This window comes from Spermophilus citellus, assembly GCF_964194105.1.
Source record: "Spermophilus citellus genome assembly, chromosome: 15".
NCBI lineage: Eukaryota > Metazoa > Chordata > Mammalia > Rodentia > Sciuridae > Spermophilus > Spermophilus citellus.
In genome coordinates, this window is record NC_138195.1 from 65,387,722 (window position 1) to 65,400,045 (window position 12,324).

The 12,324-nt window shown below is 42.0% G+C and overlaps 1 protein-coding gene across 50 annotated transcripts in view; it reads right to left on the reverse strand.

Moving 5' to 3' along the window:
* Positions 1–3,905: 3,905 nt before the first annotated feature.
* SORBS1 (sorbin and SH3 domain containing 1) overlaps positions 3,906–12,324 on the reverse strand; it is a 234,952-nt gene continuing 226,533 nt past the window's right edge. For all 50 annotated transcript variants that reach the window (XM_081267226.1, XM_081267217.1, XM_081267205.1 and 47 more), the window contains 2 exons: positions 10,041–10,153; positions 3,906–7,273 (listed from right to left, as the gene is read on the reverse strand). In XM_081267226.1, the coding sequence (XP_081123352.1) occupies positions 7,206–7,273; positions 10,041–10,153 (181 nt within the window). In that variant the 3' untranslated portion in view covers positions 3,906–7,205. The remainder of the gene's footprint in view (positions 7,274–10,040; positions 10,154–12,324) is intronic.

Here is a 12,324-nt window from a genome sequence, read left to right on the forward strand (position 1 = left end):
TCACAAAGGTTTTTTGTGACCTCACCTCAGAATTCACATAGCATCACTTCTGCCATATTCTATCCACAGACCAGATAAAATGGGGGAAAGGGACCACACAAGGTGTGAATACCACAAAGTGAGGGTCGCCAGAGACATTCCTGGAAGCTGAAGCATCTTATGATTATTATGAAAATAGTTTTGATATTATGAATCTCTGGACTTGATTGCAAACCGTGCTTTGAGTTCCTTGGTCTATGTAATTTAGGCCACTACTGCAGGTGATTCTCAGATCTACTTCCCCTTTTCATATGTGTCCATCAAAAAAAATTTAGAAACAAGCAAGTCAGAAGGAGCCAGACACTCTCAGTCAACCTGGTTATTTCACATCTGACAATGACAGAGTGGGGCCCCTGGAAGAGCAGCAGACTCATGCACCAGGACAGACTCAAAGTGTCATGGAGTCATCCAGAACTTTTGCATCATGGCTTTTTGTGTCCTTGGGTTTATCTTAAATTTTCATGAATACAGTAGTCATCCTGTTATCTGTGGATTTGCTTTCTGTTGTTTCAGTCCCCGTGGTAAGAAGTGTGAGTACAAGATATCCAGAGAGATGACCTTGATATCTATCACATTTATTAAAGTACATTGTTATAATTGTTGTTATATTAGTTATTATTTAGTCTCTTATACCTAATTTATAAATTAAGCTTTCTATTTCTATAGGGAAAAAAACAGTAGACATAGAGATCAGAGCTATCTGTGGTTTGGGGCATCCTCTGTCTTAGAATGTGTCCCTCACAGAGTAAGGGATGGCCAGTGTATTTTCAATCTGAAACTTTTCTCATCTAATTTATCTATGAATTACCTGAATCAAGAGATGATTTCTTTCATTTGCCCTAAAAGCCACTGGCTAAGTGTTCCTGAGCCAGGATTCATTTCTACAAGCTAAGGTTTGGCAAAGCCACCCATATACAACTCATCCAAACATTTTTATTTCCTCCAGAAGAGTTCTGATATTTTTAGCATGTGATACAGTCCTGCGGTGCCCTCGTGGTCACTGTTGGCCCCCTCCACAGGATGGATGTCATCCTCCACTGTGTTCTTCTCAAGACCTTGACTGAGGGGCCTTCCGCACACAGCCTGCATTCGGCTACACTGAAGTTCATGTTGGGACAGCACAATGATGTTTCATTTTCTCAAGTATGCTGTAATAACTCTCCAAGTCCAGTGCTTCCTGCTCCCCTCTTTTTATACTAGTCACCCCTCCCTGGATTTTCATTCTGTAAAGTTTGGGTAGAGCTGCCAATCCTACTTCACCTCCTTTGACCACAGTGATGAGTGCAGGGAAGCAAAAAACCTCAGGTTGGACCTGCCAGGGTCTGGAATTGTGTTCAGGGAATGCCAAATAGGAAAGCCTCTTGCCTCTAGAATCAAGTCAGAGAACTGAAAGAAATGAGGCCAGAGCCGCCTGCAGCCGTGTTTCCCATTGCTGTACTCAGTAGGTGAAAATGTAGCCAAACAAGACCAACAGAGCCAAGAATAAGATAAATACAGATGAAGAAAGTTGGAGTCTCTGGACTCGCTCCTGCCTGAGGCAAGTTCCAACTCCTTTTGGTATGTCTCAACAAATGCCTGAGTGTCAGCCTTCTACCACTTAATCATGGAAAAGGCCCCACTACAATCCACTCTTTGGGCCATAATTATATTAGGAGGAATCTGCTCCCTGAAGGAGAAAGTGTTGAGAGAAAATATCAGAAGGCTGAGAAAGCAGCAAAGGATCTGGAAAGAGGATTGTGAAGGGGCTGACCAGAGCCAGAAAACCAAAGAGAAGCATTTCACAGAAGCTGACAGTGGAGTAGTTTTAATTGGATGGTGGGAAACACTCCTGTGGACTTGGCAGGAGAATAAATTGGTACTTTTAGGAAGGCGATTTGACAGTTTCTTAGGATTTGAAACGTCCCTGCTCTCTGAGCCAACCATTCTACACAAAGCAGCATTGTTTATTGTGGTAAAAAGCTGGCAATAACCTAACACATTTGCATCATCAATAAGGGACTAGGTTAAATAAATTTTGGAACTATGTCCAAGATCTATTAAGGGGAAAATTTGTATAAGACCATGTAAAGCATTTATTTAGAGTCTTGTGTTTAGTATATGCAAAAAGGCAAGCTCAGAGGATCACACGGCAGACAGTCGGCAGCAATCTATGCAGGAGGAGGAATATAATTACAAAACTCTCACTATCTATTTATTAGCCCAATTCAGTTGGAAGTTAATTTGTTATGTTTCTGCTGCCATAAGAACATGGTTTGTTTCCTTCTTTTGCTGTTTGTAGAACATATTGAGTCCTAGGTCTTCTGGCCTCAGGGATTCATTCACTCATTTATTTGACCAGAAAAGGAACAAGTGTCTTAGTGCAAAACAAAATCACTACCCTCAGATCTTACAGGATTTTTAAAAAAAATTATTTATTTTATTCATTTTAGTTGTTGATGGACTTTTGTTTTCTATTTATATGTGGTGCCGAGAATCGAACCCAGTTGCCTCCCACATTCAAGGCAAGCGCTCTACCACTGAGCCACAACCTCAGCCCGCAGGGATTTTTCTGTGAAGACAAATATTAGATGGTGGTAAGTGTTATAAAGGAACATAGAAAAAGAAAAGGAGGATAGAATGCTGGAGGTGCGGACAATAGGCTCCAGTTGTATACAAAGTTGTCAGAGAAAGCTTTATTGACAAAGGAACATAAAGACCTAAAGGAAGGAAGGAAGCCAAGTGGCTGTTAAGTAAGGGATCTCCCAGGCACAAGGAAAAGCAAGCACAAAGCCCTGGAACTGACGCATGCTCGACGTGCTTGAGACCTTCAGGAGAGCTGAGGGCTGGAACAAACCATGGGAAACCAGCAGATGAGGTCAGGGACAGTGGGGGGGCGGGGCGATATGCCTAGGAACTTGAGCCTGTTGATCCACTCTGAGAGATCTTCAGAGGGTTTTTGGATCACCTGTAGAATGATCCCGCCCTGGTTGCTCTGTCAAGGGTAGAAGCCCGGAGAACAGACAGAAAGTTATGGCAATGCTCTAGTTGAGAGAAAATGACTTGAAATATAATGGTAGAAATGGCTGAGTTCTAACTGCAGTTTGAAGATACCCCGATGGATTTGCTGAAAGCGATGAGGGCAGGAGGGAAAGGTTAGCAGTGCCTGTGACCAGGGCCCAGGAAGACAACGCCTCTCCCAGGCCTGTCTGAGGCTCAAGTCCAGCACTTAGGACTAGTGCTGTGAGTTGGACAAGGTGGGAAAGGAAGGACAGTGTCGGGGGGAGAGGGTGGAGGTTTGGGTTTTCTCTTAGGGGAGAGCCCTGTGTGCAACAGAACCCACCCTGGAACAAGGTGGAGGTGGTCATGGTATGGGATGGTAGGGAGACCAGACACTTAGTGCTTCACACACTCCATTTTGGGGAAAAACCAAGAAACCCACTATAGTAAGAAATGACTCATGAACCAGATCTAATTTGATTTAGAAAAATTAAATACTATGTTTTCCCATGTCTTGAGGAGTGAATCAAGATCCATTATGCATATTTTATAATGTTTCACTTTTGCTTTAAAAGACATGTGCATTATTTTTGTTATCAGAACAACATACTTTAGGAAGAAAGGTAAAATAGTCAACAGTTATAAATTTAGAGAAGGCCATGGAGTTACTGAGAAAAAAGTAAGGTAAGAAATGATGTCCTCCAGCAGGGTAGAAGCCAGGTGGCCATTAATTAAAAACAGACAGGATGAGGGTGTGGCTCAGTGGTAGAGCCCTTGCCTAGCACTTGCAGGGGAGTGGGGGAGTGGACATGAGGACAGGGGTGTGAGGGAGAAGCAGGGAACAGAAGCTTGACAAAGGCAGGAACCAACGAATGGCAAGAACAAACATATTCCACACAATTCTGAATAAAGTTTATTAAATAATATGTACAGCAAAGGTAGTAATTCAGCACATCTATTTATCAAATCAATCCACTGCAATAAAGAAAAATAAATGAACAGAAAAATCTGTGTCTGCATAGAACATGCTCTCAGAGTGTCATTTAAATGGCAATACTTTAAATTAATCAGTTATATATAATGTCAGTTATTTTTCTTTCAGAATATAATTTTTTTTGTAGTAACCTGTTCTAGCAATAGGACTTAATACTACTGCAGATAAATAGGACTGCAAAACAAAAAAACAAAAACTGAGATTATAGTTACCTTCTCTTCCCAAAAGAATGATTTTATTATAAATTTTAACAGTTTGCAATGGCTATTTTTGTGCTAAAAGTCTGCAGGTGAGTTATTTGGAATTCCTTCATTTAAATAAAAATGGAAAAACTTCATGACTTCCTTATTGTCCTCCCCATTCATTCAAATTTTTAAAATTATTTTCTATACAGGTAGGTACATGGCCTATACAAAGTTAAATATACATATTTACAGTCCCACTTTTCACGCACGTGATTTTTTTTTCTTTTACTGATCCCAGAGAGACTGCAAAAGATAAGTAGTTTGGGGCTTGCCTTTACCTGGAAGCACTGCTAATATATCAAAATGTGTCGCAAGGCATGCCGCCAGTTATTCGCACTTGCTATTAATAAACCTGTATAAACATTTCAGCATAAAAATAGGTACTTTATATTACTAAATGTTTGAAGACAAAAGGGTAATGGGAAACTTTCGCTCCCTTGTTTTCTCATACATAGGAAACTGAAGTGATACGAATTTGAACATATGATTTTATTAAAGTCGGGCACAGTAGTGAGGCATTTGGGAATTTCTGGAGATATACAAATGCGTGAGGCTGGCATCATATGCAAATATAGCTTTATAAATTGGTTTTATTTTCTAGCTGTATTTAAAGAGGTGTTCAAAGTTACCTACTTAATCAAGAAGCACCCCTCAAAAAACTCTTAATAAGATTGTGTTGTTAATGGTTTGCATCTAAGGAAGAACAGGAGGCGCATGAGCCAGTACCGGGATTACATTCCAAAGTGGGTGAAATGCAGTGCGCAAGCGCACCGTGCTTTTGTATCCTTATTGTAGCCCCCAGAGAGAGGCAAAAAATAGTGCCCTCCCTGGTGAAGCGACCTTCCACAAACAATAGGTCTTACTCTCACTGGGTCCTAAAGAAAATCCAGAACGCTTTCTACCCAGAAACCCCCCTCCCCTATAGTTCTACCACCTTTTCCCTTGGGGTAAAGGCTTTGCTCTGTCCTAGTTAAAAACAAATGTCTCTGGAAAGAGGTAACACCCTCTTCTCATCAGTCATTTACACTTTAGTGTGAATGAAGCAGTGGTTGTTTCTTTCCTGCAAGCCTCCTTTAGAGGATAGGGAGAAAGTGAGGGTATTGTGGCTGACTGGTGGGCCCTAGGAGGCTGGTGGGATTCTAAGAAGGGTATCTGGGAGAGCAACTGGGGAAGAGATACTAAAGACAAATTTTGCCTACTTTTTTTTTTAAAGACTCCAGACTTGGGGACAATAGTCTTGGTGTATTTCTGAGATAGATGTAGAGAACCAGGCATTCTAGTACACACCCTTGCCACTTAGACTTGCTACTCCTATTTGTGACCTTGGAAATGTATTTGTGGGGAGTATGAAAGTTTGGAGACTCTGGAAAAAGTTCCAAGTATTTCTAGCCATAAGCTACCATCAGACAAAGGTTCTCCCAGCATCCTAGCTATTCAACGGAGAGTTAATGGAGACAGAAATATGACAATGCTTTCTAGGATCTCTCCAGGAGAAATACATCTCTTCCTCTCGCACCCTTCTTAGCACTTATCACAGTCTCTCTTAAGTTCCTTTCTCTGTGTCTATCTCCCCAATTGCTTCTGAGTTCCTGATGGGCAAGGAATGGGGCACTTCTATCTTTGGGTCACTAAGAGATCTAACACAGAAGCTAAAATATTCCCTTAATACAACATGGACAGAGTTGCGACTACCCCTAAACAAATGTCCTTGTCAGGACATTTGGAGGGCTTCCTCCTCAGATCCAGTATCCTCAAAGGACAGAGCTCCTGATTGTCCGAGTAGTGACAGAATCACTGCTTCACACTAAGGCTACTGCACCTACGCCTTTATCGAGAACAGAAGCCTCACTGGGTGCATGAGAATTCCAAACTGTGGGTGACTACGCTAGGAGTGGTCTTTGAACTTGTACCAGGAGATAAAACTGGCCTTCTAGGCCTGGAGCAGTCTTATGTATGTTTCAGCAGTCAGCATATGTCACATGTGTTAAATGAATCATTACATCCCACTTTGGATTAAGCCTACCAATCCCAAACTGTCCCAGCCAAATACAAGCCAGAAAGGTTAGCAATGGTGCTCTGATAAATACAGCTGCAGCTGCAGATGCCTAGTGATGACTGTTTATAATAGCCACTGATATGGGAAAAGAACACACTGCAAATGACCCCTGGGGCTGCAGGGCTTCTCGACTTAATCACTTAGAAATACAAATGTAATCTATCTGCTTGGCCATCTGCTCCCCAATTCTCAGGACAAACCTCATGAGCTTTTTCATCTGGAAGAAGGGCAGTCGATGGCAAAGTTGCACAGCAGGCTGATGGCACAAGGTACCTGTTTTGCCTCTACTTCCGCAACTGTACCTCTGCAGGTCCAGGGAGGATTTGGTTTGGGGCCAATTGGGGGCCACCACCATTGTCAAGAGACAGCTCAGCAGCCCAGACTGACCTCTAGAGCACTGGGGCTCAGTTGGCCCCAGGGCAGCCAGACATGGAAGCTGGGGTAGTCAGTGGATGCTCAGGCTTGGAACCTTTGGAACCTGGCTGGAAACCTATTTGCCTGGGGCCCCTTTAGGCTCAAGAACCCCTTCAAGATGGAATTTAAGATTGGGGCAGCAGGGAGCATCTGTGGCTAACTCTGCTCTTGGACTGTGTTCCAGGTCAGATTATCCAAGAGGCAGAAGGGAGTTTGAAGGCTGGAGCAGCTTCCAGAAGCAGCTAAGTGAATGTAGAGTTGCCTCAATTCTTTCTGTTCAGCACACAGTTCAGCCCTGATATATATAATAAGTTTAGACAGGTTTGGGTTTTAAACACAACATTTCTCTGTTCCTGTCTTTTACTTCTTACTTTATCCACTGCATTGATTTTCATAGTGATTTGACATTTAAATAAAGACACTGGTTCACGAATTATGCTTCATCCTCCAATAAAAATAATCTCTGTGTTTTTCAGTCTTCTTATAGATATAAAGGTTTTACATAGTTGCCTGGGAAAGTACCAAACTGCCTTGTCCTTCTTGAAGTACCTGCAAAACAAACACATACACAAAATGAGAAGATCCACTCACTGTGTTCAGAGAGAGCACTGTAGAGATTTCTGGTTGAATATCACTTTTAAAATCCGGCAGCTTCTAAAGCACTGTATGATTTCTAAACCAAGTTCCCCTATCTTATCTCATTTTGGCTGCAAAATGATGCTAGCTGTTAAGAAAGGTAGGCATGTCTACTATTCCTATTTTTCAGATGAAGAAATCCAGACTCAAAGAGCTCAAATAACACTTGAGGACCCTTAGCTTAGTAAGTACCAGAGGCGTAATCTGAATTCAGGTCTCCTGACTCCCAGCCATTTCTCTTCCTGACATTTCTTCTTTTGGAGAAATCAGCATAAGACAAGACACGACAAGACAACTGGGATTTAGAATTTCTGAACGGCAGGATTTCTAACAGCCCACTGACTACGATGATGACTACACATCAAAAAGAAATTCCTCTCAAACCCTATGACCTGGCTCCCTGTCACCTTGTTAGGGTCCCACTGAACTAGGAGCATTGAGTCCTCTGGGAACAAAGCCCTTCCTGGGTTGCTCCTAATCTGGATTTGCTGGTCCCTCATCAAGCCCCTCCCCTGGGAGTCCCTCTACAGCAGGGGTGGCTGATATAGGTTGTGTCATCATTTTCCTCTCATTAGAAAGCATCACAGTTTAACACTGCACTCTTTTGTCAGCTGGCTTGGATTTGGCTCCAGAATCCTGCTGAACACAGCACCTCAAGCAGCCACGATGAATGAATTGGGATCATTGCCAAGTGAAGCTTCTAAACTAAAAGAATGTGTCAAGGCTAATGACCCACGAAACATCTAGTTGCACCCCTAGGGAGGCTGGTCAAGAAGGGTAAAAAGAACTGAGATGGTAAGACCAGAGCTGATAACCACTCACTTGTACTTGTACTCATATACTGGTTAGCACCTTTCCTTATGGATGAGAAAAAAATGAGTTCTGACAGGCTACTGCTTGTATTCTGAATACTAGGCTACTTTTCAAAGTGATTGAAGCATGTGAGAAAGATATCCAAAGTATTTCCTTTCCCCAGTGACTGGGGATGCCTCCATTGGTGAATAGGTGCCTTTACATTAAAATACTCAGCCAGACTCAGTAGTGCATGCCTGTAATCCTAGTGACTTGGGAGGTTGAGACAGGAGGATTGTAAATTCGAAGACAGCCTCAGCAACTTAGCAAGAGCCTGTCTCAAAACATAAAACAAGAAGGGACAAGGATTTGGCCCAGTGGTTAAGCACCCCTGGGTTCAATTTACAGCACCAAAATTAAAATTTAAAAAAAAAAAAAAGGAAATACTCATGAAGGAGTTTAAGAGCTAATATACACTAGAGCTGCACTCTCTAGGATAACAGCCAGAGTGGCAACTGAGCAGCTGAAATGTGGCTAGGTGGAAATCTGCTCAGCTGTGAGTGGAAAACATACACTGGGTTCTAAACTGAACACTTGGTATTAAAACAAGTAAAATATCTCACTAGTCATCTTTATGTTGTTTACATGTTCAAATTATAATATTTTGAATGTATTTGGTTTATAAAATATATTGGGATTAATTTGGTTGGTTTCATTTGACTTTTTTCAATGTGTCTTCTAGAAAATTTGGTATTTCCTGCACGGCTCGCCTGGTGTTTCTGTTGGACTCAGTGCATCGAGCTGGCCACTGCTTCTCAGATCTTACTTTCTCCTGAATAGAATGACTTAAGGTAGTGAGGGCTTTGGCCTTCCTGGGGTCTCAGAAGGATGGGGTCACTTTCTAAGAAGCTGGTAGGGCCAAGGCAAATCTTCCTGACTTCCCATTGATGCTGAAGTCTTACTGTTCTCACCACTCCAGCCTTGACATTGCTAGAGCAAAGCTTTTCCAGAGAGATCAGGGAAAAGTTGGTCTTTAGAGAGAAGAAGAAAATTAAGGCACAGAGTAAGTCAGTGGCTTCTAGCACTAAATTCAGGTAAGCAGCAGTAAGAATGTGGGTCTGAGGAGAGTTTGGGTGGTCTGAGTTCCCATCATTTGCTACCTGGGTGAACTGGGATAGTAACTTAACCTCTTTGGCCCTCACTTTTTGAATCTGTTAAATGAAGAAAATTCTTGTTTACAGGGCCGTTCGTTGATATATCATCAATAAAAACACATCAAGCACAGCTTCTGGCTTGTAACAGAATCTGAGCAGTGTTGATCTTTTTCTCCCCTTCTCATATAGGCAAATTCTCTGCTGTTGTCAAAACACAGGGGATGAAACCTAGAGTCTCCCACATGCTAGACCAACTAAGTCAATGCTCTAACATGGAGCTACACCTGCTATAACTAAGCAGGTTGCTTTGATCAAAGTTATTAGAAGCCTAGAGTAGATTAAGAAGATCTGTATAAAACCCACACATAAGCTTGAATTTCTCATGGTAGACAAGTCAAAATTTTCTTATTTTGTTTCATAAAGAGCTTTAAAAATAAAATTTCCAAATGAAAATAGACATGCACAACAGAAATATAAAGGAGACCCAATTAATAACAGTAATGAATTTGACAATTCCCTTCCCATGTGTCAGAATTTGGCATGCTTGGTTTTAGATCCAACATTAGTAACATCCACACAGTCTTAAGAGTAAAGAGACCAGTGGCTCAGCATCTCATTTATGGGGCAGGAGCTGAGCAGGCCCTTCTTTCTGTGCAGAGAAGATAGCTTCCTGCATGGCTCATCCCTCCTAGTTCTTTCTTCAACTAGAAATAAAAACTTGATGAGATTCTTACCAACAAACCACCCATCATCGCATTTCTCCATGACATCAACAATATCTCCATCCCGGAGTTCCAACTCATCATCATTCTGTGGTACATAGCTATATAATGCTTGGTAGCTAAATCTATAAATGAAAGAAAAAAAATCAATAAAAAGTGACTCAAATATCACTAGGATTAAATGACAAGCTTTTAAACCCCATTTCTATCAAATTAACATTTAAGTAACATTTCCTAATCATCAGTAGGGATTAATTGACTATTTCTCTAATAATGGCATTTGGAGAAATGCATTTAATATAGAAATTAATAACTGAGACTGAGAGGGAGAGGAACTCATGATAAGCAAGTCATGATCAGGCCTCTTATTTAGTTTAATTCTATTACTACAGTCAAGCTTTTCTGTCTGGAGCCCCTTCCACCTCCTACCCTGGTCTTTAAAGTAAAACAAGGCTTTTTCTTAAACTGGGATAATATACATAGACTATCATGGAAAATCAGAAGTTACTTAACCCCAGAGACAGTACATTCTGGCTATTGTAGAACATAAGGCCATTGTAAAAACAATGAGGAGGTTAAGAGATGCAGATAGATTTCTAGCTGATAAATTAACACATTTTTTCATGTTTCCATACTTGTCTGCTATTTCCTACCTAACTTGGATTCTTATGTCTGGCTGTCCAAATCTCTTAATTTCCACCATGGCCACTTTGGGATATAACTCCTGATGTCTACTTTCTGTTTTCAGATGGTAGAGACTGGCTGGGGAAAAATCAGCACCCTGGCTGCCCAGGCTCCCAACTCAACTTAAATTTTTATGGGCCTCACAGAGCTTGGGTCCTTGTCCCTCAAGCCCTCGCTCCATCGCCCCTGCCAGTTCTGGTGCCCCACTCTCTACCAAGCACTCCTTACTCCACCTCCACTTCCTCAGATGAAAGCTTGCTGTGAGGATTCCTTGATCTTTCCTCACATTTGAGACTATGTCTCTGTTCACCTTCTGCTCTGTTGGTGTGCAAGGGGCCTTTCTCCCAGCCATGTTGAATCCCCTTCCTTGGGCTCTTGCTTTACTTAGATCTTCTCACATCTCTCAATTCTGGCAGCTCCTTCTCCTCCAATATAAAGATGCTTCAGTCTCTGCCATATCCCTGTTTCCTTAATCTATAAGCCCCATCTCCCCCACTGCCACACATGCACTTCTATTCACCATCAAATTCATTCATCAGCGCTTTCTAATGGACCACAGGCTGGCAATTCCCTACTAACCTAGCTATATTAGAGGTCATGAGTAGTTTTTCATTTACCAATGGGAACACCTGGTGGACGTTTGTCATAACCTACTCCTGGCCTTTTGGGGCCAGGTGGCACTGCTGGACTGCTGCTGCCAGCTCTGGTCTGTGAAAATGAGTACTCCTAGACCCTCATCTGTATCTCCTGCTGCCCCTTCTCAGTCCCCTTTGCTGGCTACTCCCTTTTACCCCGGTATCTCCATGGGTAATCTTCCACACTTAAGAGGATTACAAAGAGCCCATTCCTTCTCCACTGCATTAGTATCTTCTCATTAGCATCTTTGTCTCTTGACTCTAAAACCTACCCCCCCAGAGTGATCTACCCCAAATAAAATATGATCAGTATGTTCCTTAATACAGTAATCTTCTGACACTTTCTAGTGCTGGTAGAATAAAATCCAAACTTATTTACACTACTGAAATCTACTATCTGACGTCACCCCACTTCTTGAGCTTAATCCCCATTTCCTCTGAGTCACACACTGCAGTCACACAGACCTTCTTGAAGTTCTCCAAGCCCCACCCACTCAATGCCTTTGCCTATATGGTCCCCTCCGCTGGGAAGACATTTTTCCTCTCTATTCTAGTTTTCACAATCCAATTATCTCTCAATGTTTTGTTCAACTCACCCTTGCTCTGTGAACAGAATTTTCCCCTATGTACATAAAACAAGAGATACTCAATACATTCTTAAACTAATAAATGAATGAGTCAATAAAACCTATTCATTCATTTATGCTCAGAATTAACTGTTCTTTACATTCCCTACAACACTAGAATCGAGACAGGTGAGCCCAACCCTCATTTGCCCTTGTACTGAAAGTCTACCTCTCTCTGTGATCTCTTTTATAATCCTGCAACCTGTTTTTCACGGTGCTTGATAGGAAACATGGCCTTCACTAGAAATTTGCAGAGGACCAGGGAGTGATTTGCTCATACCCACCCCCCCATCCCCACCCCCACCCCCACCCCCACCCCACCCCCGCCCCCACCATGGCTGTTCTCACAGT